General features: G+C 44.0%; 1 protein-coding gene across 1 annotated transcript in view; it reads left to right on the top strand.

Annotated features, from left to right (window-relative positions):
- Nucleotides 1–23,552, top strand: part of LOC126149027 (serpin B6-like) — a 93,457-nt gene that overhangs the window by 59,925 nt on the left and 9,980 nt on the right. Inside the window, exon 7 of the mRNA XM_049915789.1 lies at nt 15,194–15,335. Within this exon, the coding sequence (XP_049771746.1) occupies nt 15,194–15,335 (142 nt within the window). The remainder of the gene's footprint in view (nt 1–15,193; nt 15,336–23,552) is intronic.

The raw sequence follows: 23,552 nt of genomic DNA, 5'->3' as shown, positions 1-23,552 counted from the left end.
CCCGATTCACTCTTCACCTAACATGGAATGGTCTGCTGGAAACACTTCTCATTCTAACCCACACAAAATTTCAACACTGGGACAAAATAATTGATATGGACGTAAGGTAAACGATATAGATTTTTTTTAACCTTGATTGTTTAACAGAATGTGGGAAACACAAACAGACAAGGCAAGGCTGAAAGTCCTCAAAACGAGTACAACAAGTGAAACGTCCCCTTAGAAAAATTGTACATGACTGTGCTTAAACTGACACACAATATTTTTAGCGCAACGCAATCTGACTTTCAAAAATCCCTACAAAAGAATGGCCCTGACTAACATTAACCTATACCTTTCACAAATCACTTACCTCACCAAAAATCTTCGTTACTCGAACTACTGCAATACAGCGAGCGCCACTACTGCCAGCTAAATAAAAGATTCAAACTACGGAAGGCACTAACTACTGATAGGCATAGTTAGCAAATGAAAGATTTTAATAGAGAACGAACAATGTATTTACCTTAATAGTCATCAAAAGTCATAATATATATATCAGTTCATGACATCCAGTCTTACAAATTTCAAAACTCCGCCATTTCTCTCCCCACATCCACCACTGCTGGCGGCTCACCTCCAACTGCGCAACGCTACGCGCTGTTAACATCCAGCTGCCCAACACTACAGTGGCAGACAACAATGCAAACTAGCCACAGACTGCACACAGCACAGCCAGTGATTTTCATACAGAGCGCTACGTGGCGTTACCAATATAAGAACCTAAACAGCCTACTTACACAAGGTCAAACAGAAAACGTTGTCATACGTCGTTATTGAACACTGTACAGAACCGTTTGACATACTGAGAGAACTCGCGTGATGTTTCTCGTGTACAGTTATACATATCCAGTGTTTATCTCCAAGACACCGTTATTTGAAACTGTAAATAAAAATTTTTCTGGGGAAATAGACAGTGATAAAAGATGTCACAAAGTATTCCCATGTGAATCATTGTAAAAAATTGTGTGAAGTTCAGTTATCGTCTTGTTTTATGGGTTATCAGTCTTCTCACTGGTTTGATGCTGCCCACCACGAATTCCTGTCCCGTGCCAATGTCTTCATCCCAGAGTAGCACGTGCGACCTACACCCTCAATTATCTGATTTCCTGTTTTCCTGTATCGTTCCTAGCCTCTACAGCGTCCGCCCCAGGTAGGTGAGTGGTCAGCGCGACGGAATGTGATCCCTCGCGGCCCGGGTTCGATTCCCGGCTGGATCGGAGATTTTCTCCACTCAAGTACTGGGTGTTCTGTAGTCCTAATCATCATAATTTCATCCCCATCGACGCGCAAGTCTCCGAAGTTGCGTCAAATCGAAAGACTTGCAACCGGCGAACGCTCTACCCGACGGGGGACTGTTCAGGAATCTTACGGCAATGGAGAAGTCATCATAACGAAACCCTAACCTCTTATACTGTTTTCTGCTGATGTCGTTGTTACCTTACACTCCACTGATAAGAAACCCTTGTCTTCTTTTCATTTGGCTTCAATGATCACCACTATACGTATATTGAACTTTAGCATCTCCATTTTCAGATTTTCTAGTTTCTGTAGCACTTTCAAACTTCTGGCGTTCCACGCCCTGAGCAGTCTCCTCCTGAAAATCCGAACGGGAGACTATTCAGGAATCTTTTCCCAATGGAGAGATCATCTTGACAATTTTCAGTTACAGGCCATATATCCTATGGATACACAATATGTGTCTTTAATGCAGTGGTTTCCATTGCCTTCTGCATCCTTATGCTGTTGATCACTGTTGATTCTTCCACCTTCAGAGACAGTTTCCCACCCCATGGTCAACGGAGTGCCCTGAACCTCTGTCTGCTGCTCCGACCTCTTTAAAAAGGTCGTCAGCGGAATGAGAGCGACTTCTTATTCCGGATGTCTTCGGTAGCCGTTGCTGATGATCTTCATCAAAAATGTAAGTGGGGTGTGTTTTAATTAGCAGTCAAGGACAGTATCCCCAGGCAACGGATTATTGCTACGTTGTTAAATAATATAAATGTGAATTTGTGTGTGTCCCAAGTTTTACACAGCAAGTTTAAAAACAAAGGTAAAAAAATACATACCTATATATGTGAATTACAATTTTACACTCTTTTATAATAAAGTCCAGCTGAAATGTAATGAAACACTAATAGGACACTCCTATGCACCCTGCCTGTTACCAAAAGTACGTTCTGAACGTTGTTCAACCAAGATGCGACACATGTCCATAGTTCACACTCTCCGACTCGTGAACATGGGTAGCTGACAGAGTTCTAAGTCCGAAAGTTTCAACAATGCGTTGATATTTTCTTGCATTTGCTTCACTGGCATCAGGAAATCGGTACAAAAGCTGAAGCTCATGGCAAGCCTATCGTAGAGGAGACATAGCCAAGGACACTCCTATGCACCCTGCCTGTTACCAAAAGCACGTTCTGAACGTTGTTCAACCAAGATGCGACACATGTCCATAGTTCACACTCTCCGACTCGTGAACATGGGTAGCTGACAGAGTTCTAAGTCCGAAAGTTTCAACAATGCGTTGATATTTTCTTGCATCTGCTCCACTGGCATCAGGAAATCGGTACAAAAGCTGAAGCTCATGGCAAGCCTGTCGTAGAGGAGACATAGCCAAGGACCTTGAAAATGGTGTGTCAGCACCGTGATCGAATCAAGAAGAGGTTCTGTGACCATTCTGGCAGTGGTCAGCAGCTCTGAATTCTCAAGTAGAGAAAATATCATGCGTGGTATAACTGAGTCAGATGTAGGAGGCTGTACCAGATCTCCTGATCCCCAAGGAGAGAAAATATTATGTCTGGTACAACTGTACCAGATATAGTAGTCTGTAGAAGGGCTTTGATTCTCAAGGAGAGTAAGCACGATGTGTGGTACAACTGTACCAGGTGTAGTAGCCTTACAAGGGCTCGTTAATCTCAATAGGAGAAAATGCCATTATGATACTAGTCTACTGCGCTGAGAATGTTGTACAGAAGCATTTGTGGGAGAGAGAGGCGCCTGTGATCCCCGAGTGGCAGACATCCATCTTGGATTTACTGGCGACGAGATAGGTTAAAGTGACTGCTCCCTGTTGTTGCGAAGATTTAGCAGACATGACTTTGTCTGTGGCACATGCCTCAGAGCCACTGAAAGAGCTGCTGTCGCCGCAGACGTGGCTCACCAAGCACCCCGTGAGAGACAAGTGCATCCTTGATATTATCTTGCTGGCTGAGGTAAGCCGGTTGCCGCATGCACGGCCTACTGAGGAATTCGTCAATGAAGGACTGTTTCTCCTTTAAGTCTCCACTCCTCTTATATCTGGGAAGGCGTCCAGGTGGCTGATGTCCTTCGTGGAAAGTGGGAGTGCCCAGTCGCCATTTCTTAGTGTGGCTGGTTTCCCTCTCTGTGGGTAGCCAGAGGCAGCCCCTGACCCACTTGTGGTGGGGAGTCCTGCAGTGGTGGTGTATCCCATCTGCTGTCAGCTGTCGGTGCTCAACTGCCCCTTGCCTCGTGTCCACCTCTGTCACACCCGGCTCCCACTTCCAGTCCTTGTCCATGCGTGCATCACTTTGTGTCCATGCATCTGCATATTACTTTTCATTACAACGACTAACATTGTTTATTTTTATACATGGAATAGTCATGAATCTCTCTAACGAACAGTGTATGAAACTTGAATAAGAACTTATCTATTCAACATGATAGTTTGATTACCAAAATTATTATTTTCATATAATTCTGAAAAGAGCAGAAAAGCTAATATTCTTGGCATCAATTTTGGTGATTTGTCTACATATATACCTTATACTGGCAAAAATAAAATAGTTATACTTGTGATGTGACAGATGGCCTGATACGCTTTACAGGGAGAATTTTAATACAATTATTTACATCAACGATCACAAAAAAGTTTGTGTTACGACCACACATTCATCATTCAATGAAAAAGAAACGCCGCGCGGGATTAGCCGAACGGTCTGGGGCACTGCAGTCTTGGACTGTGCAGCTGGTCCTGGCGGAGGTTCGAGACCTCCCTCGGGCACGGGTGTATGTGTTTGTCCTTAGGATAATTTAGGTTAGGTACTGTGTAAGCTTAGGGATTGATGACCTTAGGAGTTTAGTCCCATACGATTTCACACACATTTGAACATTTTTTTTTTAAAAAAAGAAACCGTGTTACATGATTAATCACTCTGTTACCAAACTACTTTCTCCATACTTCATCCCTGACAAGAACATGTTTTCATATATTTGAATTTAAGCAATATGATACACAACTGCTATAAAAAGAAAAGAGAACTGAAACCCAGTCTACATCCAAACATTTCTGAAATCGGACGAATTGCTTCCTCTCGACTCACTGCTTTCGTTTTCCTTTCTAGATTCTCATTTTCTACCACTTTTCCTCAAATGCTTCTATTCAATCATTCCTTGTTCAGTCCATTCCCCTTTCCTCTTTCGATCGTACTTGTTTCTCTCCCTCAGCATTTTGTATTTTGTCTGACAGTGATGTTATACCAGTGCAATGTAGAACAATATTGGAAAATTAAATGATTGATAAAAGAAACTATCCGCAAAAACGCAGCATATTCAGTAGCCTAAGTTCATACATAGAGGTCACAAACAAAGACATCAAAAGAAAATCCTTACATTAACATGTTACTTAAATACTCATGTGACATTACCTTAAACCTTTATTCTTACTTTTGATCCTTTCATAGTTACTTTCTTTTGTTTTGCAGTATTTCCTTTCATACACTGCTTGTACTCTTCAATATTATTCTTCCACTTACAAGATTGGGCCTTCAATGGTTTCGTTACTTTTTGGCTTGGTGGCTGTCCAAACAAAGCAACTTAGAGAGAAAAACACCAATATTAGTTCGACACAAATCGCCGCTTCATTTCCATTATGTTGTAGCTATAGACCATTGATTGGTTTCCAAATTATCTGCTTTGCGGCTATCCTTTCACATTCCTGCGTGGCAAGAACATGCTCGCAAATGCCAAACATTGTCACTTATTCTGTCCTCCTAAGCCATTTTTCCATAGTCAAGGGTCCAAATGTGCATCCACTGTGGACATCAATGTATCTCAAAATCCTCCCCTAATCCATCCAATGATAGGGTGCCAATGCGCATCAGACATGGACAGTAATATAACCTGCGGTCCAAATATGCATCCGACATGGACATTAACTTAATACAACCTCTCTATTTCCTGAATGATGATGATGTAACAACTCTTCTCTCCACGTAAGAACATTACAAAACAAGAAAAATCGAGAATCCTATACAATATTGAGAGAAAACTTCACCACATTCACAATGATTTTACTGAAAAAAATTCCAAGTTCCACCTGACTACTTCCACAAAACATCAAAAATCACGGAAGACCTTCACCTCTCTCGTCATGTCTGTCACAAAATATCCGCTTGGGATTAAAACTGTCACAAATAAACATATAGAACACAGTCCACCCTCCTTTCCTTGTTTACCAGCCTTAGCAATATAAAAGGGAAATGTACTCTTCACTAAAACGTCTTCCCATGTCACTTGACCTAAGCAGAAAACAAAGCTTACCAGAAAACACTCTTTGCACAGGACGGGAAATGCAGTGAAAGTCTGACCCTCAGTGATATAATAACTTATCACAGATCCAATCACAAAATGATTACCAAACAAACTCTTCCGGAAAGAGAAATAAATTCTATACCCCAGAGACAAATATAACCCATTTCAAAATTTAGTTTTTTGTTGTCCCACCATCTTAGATGCTTTACTCGATAAACGGTTTTTCATTAGTGATATGATGCACGCCGTATGACTTCTTTGATTTGCTTGTTTCCACTCTGGCTATGTTCACACGCACAACCCTTCGAATCTGTAGTACCCCAATGAACAAGGAGAAGAACTTGTGGCGCAACACATTTCGCTTATTTGATAATTTCTGCGATCTTACTGAAATCTTCTGACCCGCTTTGTAATGACTTATGGTTGCCTTCAGCTCAGTACATTCCTTCCTGTTTCCTGGGGCCTGTTTAATGTGAAGGAGGGCGAGAGGTATCACGTCCTTACGGTGTAAGGACCGTCGATTCCAAGACAGATGCAGTTTGGCACAGTGTAATCTATACAGGCTGCCTAGCTCTAGCCTAATCCTCGCCACAAGGTCTGAATATCAAGTTACCTTCCATTAGGAATGTGCGTGCACTAAGCGACTGTGATATGACTCTCAAATGATCGCAGCAATCAGGTTTTATTACAAAAATCTATGTTTCGGCCAGTGTCTAGCCATGTTTTAATATGGACGATAGGTCAAAATGAAGACTGGTTTTTTATCGTGTGCCATTTCAACATCGCCCCATCAGCATGACCAAACCTGCAGTTCATGATCAGAAATCATCTTATCCACACAATCTTTTTTAAAAAAAACTTCTCCTAAAATGATTCTGCCACAGTCCTAGCAGTGGCTTTTCACAGTGGAGCCAAAGTTGCAGAATTTAACTCAACAGCCACCGAGCTATAACAGAAACCACGTGTCCATCTCGAAAGAGAACCATGGTAACAGTTGCCGCCAAGTGGCATAATTTCACTGGTACTATGGCAAAAAAGGTGCCTGATTTGATGTAGTGCAGGGCTTTAGCTTTTGATAAGCTTTGCAGATGAACAACACTTTGTAGCTCCACTGCCAAATATTACTGAAATAACATGTTGCTTGCAACTTCAAGGAAAACGTCTTCGGCACAAAGTGGGCACAGCTTAGGTGCATGCACCATTTAAGTTCGTTCACTAACACATCTGGTGAACACAAAAACTAGTGACTCGTCCAAATATCTGTGACGAAAGAAGGCCCATTCCCTGCCAAACAGCAATTTCCTCTTTATCTCTACATTTGTTTTCCAAATCCAGAATGGTGGGGGTATTTGTCCTATTCTATTGCTCTTTCCCTGAAACAGGTAGCTACTTGATTTTCAAACACAATGTTTTTGAGGTAGTATAGTCCAAAATGGTTTTCTTTGATATCTTCTTCCCTCCCCTCAACTACACTAGTAGGCAAGCATGATAGTGTGTCCACTACAATATTGATAGTGCCTGGCAAATGTGTGATTGTGAAGTCCAATTCTTGGCGATTAACACCTACCAGGTGAGGCATCGATTTACGTTTTGTGTTTAGTAAGAACTACAATGGCTCATGGTCAGTGTAAACTTTCGTTTTGCGGCCAGATGAGAAGTACTGAAACTCTATAATCCTCACACGATGACGGGGTACTCCAACTCAGTAATGGAGTAGTTCTCCTATTTTGATAGCAATCCGCTAGTAAAGCGATAGTTTTCTTTATTATCTATCATATTCGACGTCTTGAAACAAAATCATGCCTAGACCGGTTTTGGTGCTATTTGTAGTCATGCAGAACTCACATGATAAATCAGAATCTGCTAAAATAGAGGAAATCAGGAGTGCACGCTTTAGTGACAAGTTAGCATTCGGCTTCTATATCCCAAAAAAAATGGTTCAAATGGCTCTGAGCACTATGGGACTCAACTGCTGTGGTCATAAGTCCCCTAGAACTTAGAACTACTTAAACCTAACTAACCTAAGGACAGCACACAACACCCAGCCATCACGAGGCAGAGAAAATCCCTGACCCCGCCGGGAACCGAACCCGGGAACCCGGGCGTGGGAAGCGAGAACGCTACCGCACGACCACGAGATGCGGGCTTCTATATCCCATGCCCAACACATCTTCTTCCCTGTCAGTCCGTTCAAGCAAGGTGCCGACAACGTCTCCACATTGATGAAACACCTATAATGTGGTGATTACTGGATGCAAGTTTTGAGTAAGGCGCTCCCATTCATTTTTAAAAGTAATTTCGTTACCTTGTCATATTCTGTCACTGGTTCTGAGGTCTTTCATGGGCTCCTGCATCTCCATTCCCGTGTCAGACTTACGGCATAGTGGTGATTAATTCTCCGTATTGTGACTGCCTTATTGATCAGGAAAGCAAATTTCAATGATCTCAGCCTAAGGTCTAGATCCATAATGTCCACTCAATGCGAGCCAAACCAATGACCATTGTTGCATCGTTCGTTGTACGAGCTACTTCTGTTCTGCTATTACGGCGGAAGCGCCCGTCACCTTGCGATCAGAATCATTGGGACACAGTTTTCTCATCTTGGCCACATTTCAGCTCTCACAACAAACCTTTGAAAGCTTCAGCATCCTCCTTACAACGCCCAACAAGAAAGTTTGCTTCTTATAGCACGACAGTATAACCTCTGCAGAGGTGAAAGTTGTGCCGATAATTTTTTTTTCCTTAACATTGCCTCAAAAAGCTTCATTGCACTTTGGAAGCTAGACTCGTCTAGATTCCGGCTTATCATTATATCCCGTGAGATTGTATCTGGCACTTCACTAGACAAACAGCTAGCTTACAATGGGTCTGTAAATATATTATAAGATGTACACTGTAATGCTGCTCGTCGCATACACATCGCTGTTTCGCCCTCGAGATGTCCACACGCAATTGATCAGTCCAAGACTTTAGGTTTACTGGTTTCCATCATTAATAAGAGCAGGAAATTTCCACACCGAAAGGAAGTTGTAGTCAAAAGATTCACCTTCTTGTGGTCTTGTTTGACTGTTGATTGTAGGGTATTGTTCTTCCTCATGCTAGCGTGAGGCTTCCTGTCCACAGCTGATTCGTGGACCAACACATCCCATTCCATACGCATTGCTTTATGTGGACGACACACAAGTATGTGGTGCACCATTGGCGTCTTCGCGCCATTCTAACACCTTTGTGACTTTTGCCTTGAAATCTCTGATATCGTTAGTCATATTCTCGCTCCTTTGGCGCTGTCATTGATTTATACCTTCTTGTCGCTGTTTAAATGCGAGGAGCAATTCTACTTCCTCGGTTTCCGCTGCTGATACTGGACTCTTGGAACCTTCACGTGTATTTCTCACTTGCTGCTCTTCTATTGTTTGTCCTAGTTCATGAACCACGGGCAACGTATGAGTGGCCAAGTAAGTGGTCCCGACAGTCGGGATACCAGTTACTTCGGAATAAGGCTGGGCATCTCGGACATATTCTGAGTCGTGGTCACCTTTGGCTCATACGGCAAAGACTACCAAATCCACCGGTTAGTCCCTCAGCCGTTAGGGGTAAAACCCAATGGGACTCGGGGCAAGTAAGGCTAGCAACCTGCTTCCCTGGTACTTTAAATATGATGCTGGCAACAATCAGAGCAAAATGCCTCGGACCTTTGGAGGTGACGGAGTCCCACCTCTAACTGACAAACCAGGGACTCCTAAGATACGACTTGGCAAACAAATGGTAATGAGATGGGGATCTGTTAATATCAATGGGGGCTACTCTGGGAAGAAGGTAGAGCTGGCAGAGGCTGCAAGTAAGATGGGGCTGGACGTTTTAGCTGTTAGTGACATTCGGGTAAGGGGTGAGAAAGAAGAGGAAGTGGGAGAATACAAGGTCTACCTGTCAGGAGTCAAAGCAGGAATAGCACAATGGGGTGTAGGGCTTTACATCAGGAAAGAAATTGAACCCAGCGTAGTTGCAACAAGGTATGTAAACGAACGACTGATGTGGATAGATTTGACAGTGTCTAGCAAGAAAATTAGGATTGTCAGTATATTCGAATTGTGAAGGGACAGATCAAGATAAGATGGATAGTTTTTATGAGGCACTCAGTGATGTAGTTGTTAGAGTAAAGGACAAGGACAGTGTTCTGCTCATGGTTGATTTTAACGCCAGGATTGGAAATCGAACAGAAGGGTATGAAAAGGTTATGGGTAAATTTGGAGAGGATATGGAGGCCAACAGGAACGGGAAACAACTCTTGGATTTCTGTGCCAGTATGGGCTTACAAACTCCTTTTTTAAACATAAGAACATTGACCGGTATACTTGGGAAGGTAGGGGAACCAGATCTGTCATTGACTATATAATAACAGATCAGGAATTCAGGAAGGCTGTGAGGGACACACGTGTATTCAGGGGATTCTTTGATGACACTGATCATTATTTAATCTGCAGTGAAATTGGGATTGTGAGGCCGAAAGTGCAGGAGGTCAGGTCCATATGTAGGAGGATAAGAGTGGAGAAACTTCAGGATAAGGAAATCAGGAACAAGTACATAACAGTGATCTCAGAAAGGTACCAGTTAGTTGAATGTAGTCAATTACAGTCATTGGAAAAGGAATGGACAAGGTACAGGGACACAGTACTAGAAGTGGCTAAAGAATGTCTTGGAACAGTAGTGTGTAAAAGTAGGATGAAGCAAACAGCTTGGTGGAATGAAACAGTCAAGGCAGCCTGTAAAAGGAAAAAGAAGGCGTATCAAAAATGGCTACATACCAGAACCCAGGTAGACAGAGAAAGTTATGTTGAAGAAAGAAACAAAGCCAAACAGATAATTGCAGCATCCAAGAAGAAATCGTGGGAAGACTTTGGAACCAGGGTGGAGACTATGGGTCAAGCTGCTGGAAAACCATTCTGGAGTGTAATTAGCAGTCTTCGAAAGGGAGGTAGGAAGGAAATGACAAGTATTTTGGACAGGTCAGGGAAACTGCTGGTGAATCCTGTGGATGCCTTGGGCAGATGGAGGGAATATTTTGAAGAGTTGCTCAATGTAGGTGAAAATGCGATCAGTAATGTTTCAGATTTCGAGGTAGAATGGGATAGGAGTGATGATGGAAATAGGATCACATTTGAGGAAGTGGAAAAAATGGTCAACAGATTGCAGTGCAATAAAGCGGCTGGGGTGGATGAAATTAAGTCGGAACTCATCAAATACAGTGGAATGTCAGGTCTTAAATGGCTACACAGGATAATTGAAATGGCCTGGGAGTCGGGACAGGTTCCATCAGACTGGACAAAAGCAGTAATCACACCAATCTTTAAACATGGAAACAGAAAAGATTATAACAACTACAGAGGTATCTCTTTAATCAGCGTTGTGGGTGAAATCTTCTCAGGTATTGTTGAAAGGAAAGTGCGAGTATTAGTTGAGGACCAATTGGATGAAAATCAGTGTGGGTTTAGGCCTCTTAGAGGTTGTCAGGACCAGATCTTTAGCTTACGGCAAATAATGGAGAAGTGTTATGAGTGGAACAGGGAATTCTATCTATGCTTTATAGATCTAGAAAAGGCATATGACCGGGTCCCTAGGAGGAAGTTATTGTCTGTTCTACAAGATTATGGAATAGGAGGCAAACTTTTGCAAGCAATTAAAGGTCTTTACATGGATAGTCAGGCAGCAGTTAGAGTTGACGGTAAATTGAGTTCATGGTTCAGAGTAGTTTCAGGGGTAAGACAAGGCTGCAACCTGTCTCCACTGTTGTTCATATTATTTATGGATCATATGTTGAAAACAATAGACTGGCTGGGTGAGATTAAGATATGTGAACACAAAATAAGCAGTCTTGCATATGCGGATGACTTAGTTGTGATGGCAGATTCGATTGAAAGTTTGCAAAGTAATATTTCAGAGCTAGATCAAAAATGTAAGGACTATGGTATGAAGATTAGCATCTCCAAAACGAAAGTAATGTCAGTGGGAAAGAAATATAAACGGATTGAGTGCCAAATAGGAGGAACAAAGTTAGAACAGGTGGACGGTTTCAAGTACTTAGGATGCATATTCTCACAGGATGGCAACATAGTGAAAGAACTGGAAGCGAGGTGTAGCAAAGCTAATGCAGTGAGCGCTCAGCTACGATCTACTCTCTTCTGCAAGAAGGAAGTGAGTACCAAGACTAAGTTATCTGTGCACCGTTCAATCTTTCGACCAACTTTGTTGTATGGGAGCGAAAGCTGGGTGGATTCAGGCTACCTTATCAACAAGGTTGAGGTTACGGATATGAAAGTAGCTAGGATGATTGCAGGTACTAGTAGATGGGAACAATGGCAGGAGGGTGTCCACAATGAGGAAATCAAAGAAAAACTGGGAATGAACTCTATAGATGTAGCAGTCAGGGCGAACAGGCTTAGATGGTGGGGTCATGTTACACGCATGGGAGAAGCAAGGTTACCCAAGAGACTCATGGATTCAGCAGTAGAGGGTAGGAGGAGTCGGGGCAGACCGAGGAGAAGGTACCTGGATTCGGTTAAGAATGATTTTGAAGTAATAGGTTTAACATCAGAAGAGGCACCAAAATTAGCACTGAATAGGGGATCATGGAGGAACTGTATAAGGGGGGGCTATGCTCCAGACTGAACGCTGAAAGGCATAATCAGTCTTAAATGATGATGATGATGATGATGATGATGCTCTTCTGTTGTTTCATTGCCTCTCAAATTTCCCATGTTTCGGTATCATCAAAATCTTCTCAGTATCTTGCGGTATCTGAAGTCACTCCTCTTCCATATTTAATCGTTTTTTACGCTCTCAACACGACCCACTTGCACCACTTGCCGATAGTCTACACATCTAATCTGCTGCTGAATTATCCAGATGTGTCCGAATTGGGGCCCAAGTTGAAGCAAACTTTCTTCCTCTCTTCACCATTTCTTTTGTTTCAGCAATCATTTTTACTATAACCTCAAGTAATAAATCAATCTTATCCTTCTCTTCAAAGGGTTTTCCCTGTGCTGAGCTGGGCTGGTTCAACTGAAGATCAGTAGAAGTGGTAAAATTTGGGCTGGTGTTATTTTTACATCGGAAATTCCACAATCACATCTGCATTTTGTGACATTGCCACATTGTCATTTGTGCCTTCACGTTTCTGTTTTCCCTCTGCATTTTTTACAAACTAAGAGCATCTTCTCGCTCAGTGCCATCTACACCTCCTGATCTTCTAGAGCCACTACTTTTTCAGCATTACGTGCCATCCTCATATTTCTTATATGGTCTCCTCTTTGTAACTGTCCTTTTGCCCTGCTCTGACTCCTCGTCTGCATTCACTGACATTTTATTACAAGAAGCAATTTTGTCCTCACTATACTCAGCAGTACATGACATATCCTCTGTCCTTTTCTTGGGCTCCCTCTCCCCCCCCCCTTCCATCCAGTTTTTTCCTCACTTACCCTCTCTCTGCCTCCCTTCTCTCCCCCAAGTCCTTTTGCGTTTCCCTCCTCTGCTTTTCCCCATTCCCTCTCGCGTCTGATCTGCCTCCCGGCCCCCTTATGAATCCTCTCCGTCAGTCGCTCCCCTCCCCCTTTTCGTTTTTCCTCTCCTCCCCCATTTTCCCCCCTCATCTGTCCAGCCCCCCCCCCCCATCTGCCCTTTGCTGTGTTGTCATCTTAGTCACGACTTTTTAGTACGGTGTTTCCAGCCCTGTTAAATGCTGTGCATCTTTTCCAAAGTGTTGCGAACGGACATCATGCTGTCGCTGGGTGTGATTTTTATATCTCTTGCGAACAGAAACCAGACTGTCGCAGTGTTTTTTAATTGTCTGTCCACTATTTTACCTGTCAGCTTCGTGTGTATTTTATTAGCATCGCCCCCCCCCCCACCTTTGTTTTGTTTTAATTTTCCACAATTTTCCGCCGTTTTACAATTTACGTCACCGTTTTATCGTCTGCTTTTATTGTTTCTTATCTTCTTATGTTTTACAGATTCTGTAGATTGAAGAGCAGCATACTAAGCTGCTGCCAGCCCGCTCCCTTCGGGGGGAATCAAAACTCAATAAAGGGGAAAAAAAGCAAAGGCACTCTGTAGTCGGCCTTTCCTTTTCGTTGAGTACAAAGTCGTACACAATGAAGCTTGACCAATATTGTCAACCCAGTAGATAGATAAAGTACCCCATTTATTAATCATTAATCATTTTGTAAGACTTGACACCCAGAAGTCACTTATGAGGGCATTCCTTTGTTCATTATGCAATCCATTGCACAACAAATTCAATTATACATCTGAAGCTCATGGGGAGCGATCTGTCCCTCAGTCATCCCACTCATAACACACCACAAAAATAACCAAAAGGATTGTTAAATCGAGTTGGCGTCTTACTTAAAATGGCTACCCTGTACAGGAGTCGCTAACTTCAGACACTCTGATGGGTAGTCGGAATATGCATTTTTGCCCAAAATCTGTCGTAGCAGGATAGAGCATTCGTCAAACGAATACGCTGCCATCGATCTAGCAACCGTTGGCTTTTGAACGAGAAGAAACTAATTTAGAGTCGTATCCTCGATAGATAAAACAAAATTGGATAACTTTAATTTAAGTAGCTGACGCCTTTAACTAAACCTGTGTTGCTCTCTTTCAGCACTTTTTTCATCTTTTCTATGACTTATTTTTACGACTGGGTTGTTTGTCGGCGTTGGAAAGTTTTGGTAAGGTATTAGTGTATGGCATGTTTGGGATACAGTGTTGGTATGTCATGTATTGCTGAGTATAGTGAGAACAAAATTACTTCTTGTAATAAAATGTCAGTGAATCCAGATGAGGAGTCAGAGCAGGGCAAAAGGACAGTTACAAAGAGGAGACCATACAAGAAATATGGGGATGGCACGTAATGGTGAAAAAGTAGCGGTAGCAGAAGAGCGGGAGGTGCAGATGTCACTGAGGGAGAAGATGCTCTTAGTTTATAGAAAATGCAGAGGGAAAATAGAAACGTGAAGGCACAAATGATAATTCGGCAATGTCACAAAATGCAGATGTGATTGTGGAATTTCCGATGTAAAAATAACGCCCCTTATACGATGCGTATCACAATTAGTAGCGAAAACTGGAATGAATGAAAGTGTAGGAGGGAAAAGGGGGGGAGGAGTGGCGCCAAATGATATGCCGATTCTGTGGAAAAATGTTCTCGAACTTGTCCTATGGGCACTATGTAACTTTGAGAGCCTATTTTCTTCGTGACCCTTCAACAATGGCTCCTGTGTTAGTCTCTAAATTTCGCTGCTGCGCTACCTTTAAAACTGATTATAGCCGAAACTATTGGCCTGATTTTGAGGCTGACTGCAGTAATAAATGTAGTATTTTATGTTACATATTATCAGCCATAAGGAACTTCATTTATTACGTAATGTTAAGTTACTATAACAATTTACATTCGGGAATGAGATTGAGACGGAAAATGAAATAACTCTACCACATTTTAAGTATCAGACAAGAAGTTTTCCTCCCATACAGTAGGTTAGCCATTGATATTTGCAGGGTTCATTCTCCTTATGGCTATACAGGTAATATTGCACTTATGGGTTTTCAGCTTGGTATGACCGACATGTTCAGCGAGCTCAAGGCGAACTTCACTGGAATTACCAGAAGTGAACCGCTACACGTGGACATGGTCTTGCACAAGGCTTTCATCGAGGTCGGCGAAGAAGGAACGGAGGCAGCGGCTGCTACAGGTGAGTTAATTGAACAAGGGCGCACCGGTCTGAGTCACCGGTGAATGGTGGTGGGGACTAATTTGTGCTGCATGAGAGGACTCACCACACTTATGCCCTGTAGCATGAGTCCAGACCACGTGACGTTTAATATATGTCCATGCACTGAACATGTTTCTTTTACCTTCACCAACGAGAAGAAATATTTACCATCGAGCATTGTCCCTTAAGCCAAGATGAACACCTATTCCATTTGCGTAAGAACGGAAATAACCACCTGCCATTACATCTCGAGACTGTGGAAAGCCACAGTACAACAAATCAATAGTAGAACCGCACAGCTGCCGTATTGCCACTAAACAAGCAGCCACTAGCTGATAAACCAATGACTTTATTTGATGCGTTTCGGATAGAACCAATCCTCAGATTGTCTGCAAACCAGAAATACACAGCAAATATCGTCGAAATCAAACAGCTGAAACACACAACACGTACATCTTGGTCATCAGATCTGGAAAGACAGTATCTAACAAACAAAGCAAATTAACTGACTAGCTACAACGCGATAACCAGGAAGACGAGTTAGGCCACGAGAGGGCGGTGATGAATACAAAAGTAGTGCCACGTAATGACAAAACAGAAACCTTTTTGTTCTTTTCCATAAGAAATGTAGCAAACAAAATTAAACTTTTACAACTATTAGCAAAGTGTTAGTCTTAGCCGGCCGCAGTGGCCGTGCGGCTCTAGGCGCTTCAGTCCGGAACCGCGAGACTGCTACGATCGCAGGTTCGAATCCTGCCTCGGGCATGGATGTGTGTGATGTCCTTAGGTTAGTTAGGTTTAAGTAGTTCTCGTTCTAAGGGACTGATGACCTCAGATGTTAAGTCCCACAGTGCTTCAAAATGGTTCAAATGGCTCTGCGTACTATAGGACTCAACATCTTAGGTCATAAGTCCCCTAGAACTCAGAACTACTTAAACCTAACTAACCTAAGGACATCACACACACCCATGCCCGAGGCAGGATTCGAACCTGCGACCGTAGCAGTCCCGCGGTTCCGGACTGCAGCGCCAGAACCGCTAGACCACCGCGGCCGGCCCCACAGTGCTAAGAGACATTTGAAACATTTGTTAGTCTTAAGATAGTGCAAGGACTCAAACTTTCGCTAGATTAGGCGAAGAAGATTGTGCAAGTGAAACTCGTCAAAAGATAAAATAATTTAATAATGAAAGACAACAGGAAAGCAAAGAAAAAAAGGGTACATAATAAAATTTCCAAATGCATTAGGCTAAGTGGTAACAACAACCAATTCGCTACGTCATCAGTAGTTATAATATTAGATATCAAGGATGTCGGAGACGGGAACTCTCAAAAAATGCGTGTAACAAAACTGATAAGTATGGGGAGCAGCTGCATGGAGGTAGAGATAGAAAGACTTGGGTAATACGAATGGAATGCTTGAAACTACAGGCCCAATATTTCGCTGAACATTTTGGAGAACCACTTGCGTCCAGAAGACAAAAATGGTTCAAATGGCTCTAAGCACTATGAGACTTAACATCTGAGGTCATCAGTCCCCTAGACTTAGAACTACTTAAACCTAACTAACCTAAAGACATCACACACATCCATGCCTGAGGCTGGATTCGAACCTGCGACCGGTAGCAGCCGCGTGGTTCCGGACTGAAGTGCCTAGAACGATCGACTACAGCAGCCGGCTCTAGAAGACAGCTGTTCGTTTAAAATCAAAGATGGTTGGGCGACTGGTTTATAAAGATTTCTGATTCCTCTAATATATCCAGCCCTCGCTTTTTAGGCTCAACATGGGGTACATGAAATCCTCTGTCCACAGGTAACATAAGGCGTACCTCCTGTGTTAAATGCCAATCAAGGGCAGAATCATACACTCCTGGAAATTGAAATAAGAACACCGTGAATTCATTGTCCCAGGAAGGGGAAACTTTATTGACACATTCCTGGGGTCAGATACATCACATGATCACACTGACAGAACCACAGGCTCATAGACACAGGCAACAGAGCATGCACAATGTCGGCACTAGTACAGTGTATATCCACCTTTCGCAGCAATGCAGACTGCTATTCTCCCATGGAGACGATCGTAGAGATGCTGGATGTAGCCCTGTGGAACGGCTTGCCATGCCATTTCCACCTGGCGCCTCAGTTGGACCAGCGTTCGTGCTGGACGTGCAGACCGCGTGAGACGACGCTTCATCCAGCGGACGTGCATTGTCCTGTTGGAACAGCAAGTTCCCTTGCCGGTCTAGGAATGGTAGAACGATGGGTTCGATGACGGTTTGGATGTACCGTGCACTATTCAGTGTCCCCTCGACGATCACCAGTGGTGTACGGCCAGTGTAGGAGATCGCTCCCCACACCATGATGCCGGGTGTTGGCCCTGTGTGCCTCGGTCGTATGCAGTCCTGATTGTGGCGCTTACCTGCACGGCGCCAAACACGCATACGACCATCATTGGCACCAAGGCAGAAGCGACTCTCATCGCTGAAGACGACACGTCTCCATTCGTCCCTCCATTCACGCCTGTCGCGACACCACTGGAGGCGGGCTGCACGATGTTGGGGCGTGAGCGGAAGACGGCCTAACGGTGTGCGGAACCGTAGCCCAGCTTCATGGAGACGGTTGCGAATGGTCCTCGCCGATACCCCAGGAGCAACAGTGTCCCTAATTTGCTGGGAAGTGGCGGTGCGGTCCCCTACGGCACTGCGTAGGATCCTACGGTCTTGGCGTGCATCCGTGCGTCGCTGCGGTCCGGTCCCAGGTCGACGGGCACGTGCACCTTCCGCCGACCACTGGCGACAACATCGATGTACTGTGGAGACCTCACGCCCCACGTGTTGAGCAATTCGGCGGTACGTCCACCCGGCCTCCCGCATGCCCACTATACGCCCTCGCTCAAAGTCCGTCAACTGCACATACGGTTCACGTCCACGCTGTCGCGGCATGCTACCAGTGTTAAAGACTGCGATGGAGCTCCGTATGCCACGGCAAACTGGCTGACACTGACGGCGGCGGTGCACAAATGCTGCGCAGCTAGCGCCATTCGACGGCCAACACCGCGGTTCCTGGTGTGTCCGCTGTGCCGTGCGTGTGATCATTGCTTGTACAGCCCTCTCGCAGTGTCCGGAGCAAGTATGGTGGGTCTGACACACCGGTGTCAATGTGTTCTTTTTTCCATTTCCAGGAGTGTATTTACAAGTGTGTTCCCGAAACCTAGAGACAAAGTTTCAACCAGTTCGACCCAAGTGAACTGAATCTGGCTCAATTGGTTCATTAAAATATTCACTGAAATATTGGGCCTGTAATTTAAATTCTTCCCATATGTGTTACTCCAGACTTTATAACTCTACCTCCATGCAAATGTTCCTCACACTTATCAGTTTTGTAATAAATATTTCTTGATGATTGGAGTCCCCGGCAACCTTGACATCTAATATTACAATCAATTCTCATGTACAGAGTAGGCTGTTGTTACCTCTTAGCCTAAGGTTTTGGAAACTGAATTATGCCCTCTAATTTCCTTTGCGTTCCTATGGTCTTTAATTATTAAATTATCTTGTCTTTTAACGAGTTTTACTTGCAAGATTTCTCTCGTTTCATCTTGCCAGAGTTTGAGCCCTTACCTTCCTATTCATAACGAATCCTGTTCCCATTATACCATTTTCTGCTGATGTTGATATTACCCTACACTCATCTGAACAGAAATCCTTAGTTTCTTTCCATTTCATTCACTGGCCCCTACTGTATCTAGATTGAGCCGTTGCATTTCCCTTTTCAGATTTTCTAGCTTCCCTACCACATTCAAGCTCCACGTGCCAAATCGTAAGAATTGTTCAGTGAGGTACTGTGAGCTCCTCTCGGGTGCGCAGACGTATGTGAGGCCTTGAGTAGTCATGGAGAAGGAGACGTTCGTATGCATTTTTGTGGCGATGAACACAACGAAGTCGTTTCTTCTATTTCCTGAAGATAGCAGAATACACTGCCGAGTTGATTGTTGCAGCATGAGGGAGGATATCAAACAGTATAATACCTTCATAGCCCTAAAAGACCGTTGCCATGACTCTCCCGGCTGATAGTAGGGCTTTGGACCCTCTTCTTCAAAGGAGAAGTGGTTTGGAGGCACTATACTATATGGACTGCCGTCTTGTTTTCGGTTCGAACTGGTGAACCCATATAATATCACCTGTGATGATGCTCGACAAAAAATGTCATGATCATCCTCGTAACGAGCGAGTAATTACGCACATGTAGTCCTTCGTTGCTCTTTATGGTCTTCTATTAGACGGCGAGGAACCCAGCGAAGCACACACCTTTAAGTACCCAAGCTAGTAGTCGAGTGTATCAGCACTGCCAACGGAGGCACTGTTTGAACAAAATTAATAGATACTTATATTGTTTTTCAGTTGCAGGGCGTTTGTGGATCATCTAGTAGTTGTTCGACTGAGTAGAAATTTGGCAAGTAGACTGGAACAGGATTGGCGGGTGGGGGCAGTAAAATTTCAATTTTTGGAAAAAGGGCTGCGCTAAAGCATATTGTGGTGTCACCGCCAGACACCACACTTGCTAGGTGGTAGCTTTTAAATAGGCCGCGGTCCGCTAGTATACGACGGACCCGCGTGTCGCCACTGTCAGGAATTGCAGACCGAGCGCCACCACACGGCAGGTCTAGAGAGACGTACGAGCACTCGGCCCAGTTGTACAGCCGACGTTGCTAGCCATGGTTCACTGAGAATTACGCTCTCATTTGCCGAGACGATAGTTAACATAGCCTTCAGCTACAGTTGCTACGACCTAGCAAGGCGCCGTATTCAATTCCTATAATACTTCTGTATCATCAAGAGCAATGTTCTACAAATGTGGATTAAAGTTAAGTATTCCAGAAGCTACGTACTTTTCTTTATAGCATTCATTACGTATCCTGTTTCAGACCTCACGCCAGACTGCTTGAGTTTAACGCGTGCATTTCGGCCTTCTCTAGCTATACAACACATATATTACATATTTTTTTAAGATTCTGGTCCGGCCCACTATGATCCTGCTGAGCAGGAAGAAAATATGGCATGCGAGAAGATTTAAATACCCTATATCACCAATAATTTCAATTTATCTCATGGTAAGTTTGTAAGTTGGCTGTATAATTTTGCACTTAACATACTATTTTAAATATAGAAACGTTCACATATGCTCTAGTTCAAGTAAAGTGATACTAATCTGCATAGTACAAAGAGTAATCATTCATACGTGGTATGTTATACCTTCCTTTCTGTGGTTATTATTTATTATTATTATTAAGTGAAACGCAAGAAAGGGATATATATATTGATTTGTAGGTGGCCAAAGATAAATATTAAATTATGTTTCAAAAGAGCGCCAGGCTCCCTACAAATTATTTCAAATGCTTTCGGCGAAATGTAATGCAGGCTAACTTCACTGACCTAGAATGAATCGTATCTTTGAAAGTATGCATTTTTTGACGAAATAAAATTAGTGAAGCTTTGCTCTTTAGTTAATTGAATAACTTGAAATGATTCCTTCTGCTCCGGCTGTGGTGATATGTTACAAAAAAAAAAAAAAATTTAAATACGCCGCGTAATGGCGGCCAATTGTTGCCAGTCAAAGATCACCGCTGCTTGCTTCGCAGAGTCTGAGAAAATGCTAAATAACTTCTTGCAATTATTAATTCAGGAAGAATTTTTTGCGTGGGTTCTTTAAGTAACACATTGAACTTACTTTTTGTAAATATATTTCCACTAAGCACAGAATACACACTTGAATTATTTGCTACGTACGAGAACAAATAAAACAAAAGCTACCGCTTTACAGTAGAAAGGGTACCTTACATACAGCAGAAGAAATGATCTTACTCGAAGTGATTTTAAATATCTTTTTTCTCTTATATATAATGACAAAGATAATGTTAGTTTCGAGAACGTTATGCACTATGATCTCATCAAATATAAATTATGTATTTTTATTACATCGCAATCGATATAGTCTTTCTTTGAAGCTAATTTAATACATTTTCATTGATTAATTTTGTCGTTTATGTCCATATAACATTATTCAGGGTCCTTTTATTAGTTACTTCAAATATATCGGCTTGAATATGTCAAAAGGGGCACTATAGTGGCCGACATGAACTCGATACTAACAAACATCCCCTACCTTGCAGGTTAATAGTCACGTAGTATCGCAATCACTTTGAACTGAAGTGGACGCAGGGAGTTCCCAGCCGTCGAGAGAAGTAGAACACGGAACGCATTTCTTGAGGGGCCATAAAACAGCCGAACCTTTGCAACGGGTAGGCAGGCAGGCACCATTAGCTAACAATAAGCCATTAAGCGAGCTTCTCTGACTCACGCCTGCGTGGAACAGAAAGAAACATTTTAGCATAGCAGGGGGCCGCTTGGCCGCTCTTAGAGGACCAATACACTGAACTCGCATTTACGAAAAATGTTGAGTCGCACAGAATAAAGTTAACAGCGGGGCAAAGACGACTGAACAGAACATGCGTAGAAAGACCACACCTGATGCCTGGGGAAGCTTCTAGGAAAGGAATGCTGTCATAATCGCAACGGGAGGTCTCTGAAAAGCACGAAAAATATTGTAGCTATGTTTCTTTTTTTTTTCAAAACGGAAAACAGGTCACAGTGGAAAGCATCGCTGTTTTTAACAAATACTCTCATATCACTTAATGAAAGCGTGGAGAACACGAGGTTGCACATGGACAGCTCGCGTATGGGCGGAGTCTGAGAGTATAGGAGCGAAATGTGAATGCTATAGGCCAGAAGGAAAATACACTCCTGGAAATGGAAAAAAGAACACATTGACACCGGTGTGTCAGACCCACCATACTTGCTCCGGACACTGCGAGAGGGCTGTACAAGCAATGATCACACGCACGGCACAGCGGACACACCAGGAACCGCGGTGTTGGCCGTCGAATGGCGCTAGCTGCGCAGCATTTGTGCACCGCCGCCGTCAGTGTCAGCCAGTTTGCCGTGGCATACGGAGCTCCATCGCAGTCTTTAACACTGGTAGCATGCCGCGACAGCGTGGACGTGAACCGTATGTGCAGTTGACGGACTTTGAGCGAGGGCGTATAGTGGGCATGCGGGAGGCCGGGTGGACGTACCGCCGAATTGCTCAACACGTGGGGCGTGAGGTCTCCACAGTACATCGATGTTGTCGCCAGTGGTCGGCGGAAGGTGCACGTGCCCGTCGACCTGGGACCGGACCGCAGCGACGCACGGATGCACGCCAAGACCGTAGGATCCTACGCAGTGCCGTAGGGGACCGCACCGCCACTTCCCAGCAAATTAGGGACACTGTTGCTCCTGGGGTATCGGCGAGGACCATTCGCAACCGTCTCCATGAAGCTGGGCTACGGTCCCGCACACCGTTAGGCCGTCTTCCGCTCACGCCCCAACATCGTGCAGCCCGCCTCCAGTGGTGTCGCGACAGGCGTGAATGGATGGACGAATGGAGACGTGTCGTCTTCAGCGATGAGAGTCGCTTCTGCCTTGGTGCCAATGATGGTCGTATGCGTGTTTGGCGCCGTGCAGGTGAGCGCCACAATCAGGACTGCATACGACCGAGGCACACAGGGCCAACACCCGGCATCATGGTGTGGGGAGCGATCTCCTACACTGGCCGTACACCACTGGTGATCGTCGAGGGGACACTGAATAGTGCACGGTACATCCAAACCGTCATCGAACCCATCGTTCTACCATTCCTAGACCGGCAAGGGAACTTGCTGTTCCAACAGGACAATGCACGTCCGCATGTATCCCGTGCCACCCAACGTGCTCTAGAAGGTGTAAGTCAACTACCCTGGCCAGCAAGATCTCCGGATCTGTCCCCCATTGAGCATGTTTGGGACTGGATGAAGCGTCGTCTCACGCGGTCTGCACGTCCAGCACGAACGCTGGTCCAACTGAGGCGCCAGGTGGAAATGGCATGGCAAGCCGTTCCACAGGACTACATCCAGCATCTCTACGATCGCCTCCATGGGAGAATAGCAGCCTGCATTGCTGCGAAAGGTGGATATACACTGAACTAGTGCCGACATTGTGCATGCTCTGTTGCCTGTGTCTATGTGCCTGTGGTTCTGTCAGTGTGATCATGAGATGTATCTGACCCCAGGAATGTGTCAATAAAGTTTCCCCTTCCTGGGACAATGAATTCACGGTGTTC

This window comes from Schistocerca cancellata, chromosome 2 (genome assembly GCF_023864275.1).
Source record: "Schistocerca cancellata isolate TAMUIC-IGC-003103 chromosome 2, iqSchCanc2.1, whole genome shotgun sequence".
In the NCBI taxonomy this organism is placed as follows: domain Eukaryota; kingdom Metazoa; phylum Arthropoda; class Insecta; order Orthoptera; family Acrididae; genus Schistocerca; species Schistocerca cancellata.
Note: the sequence above shows the minus strand (reverse complement) of the source record. Positions and strands in the feature narration are given on the sequence as shown.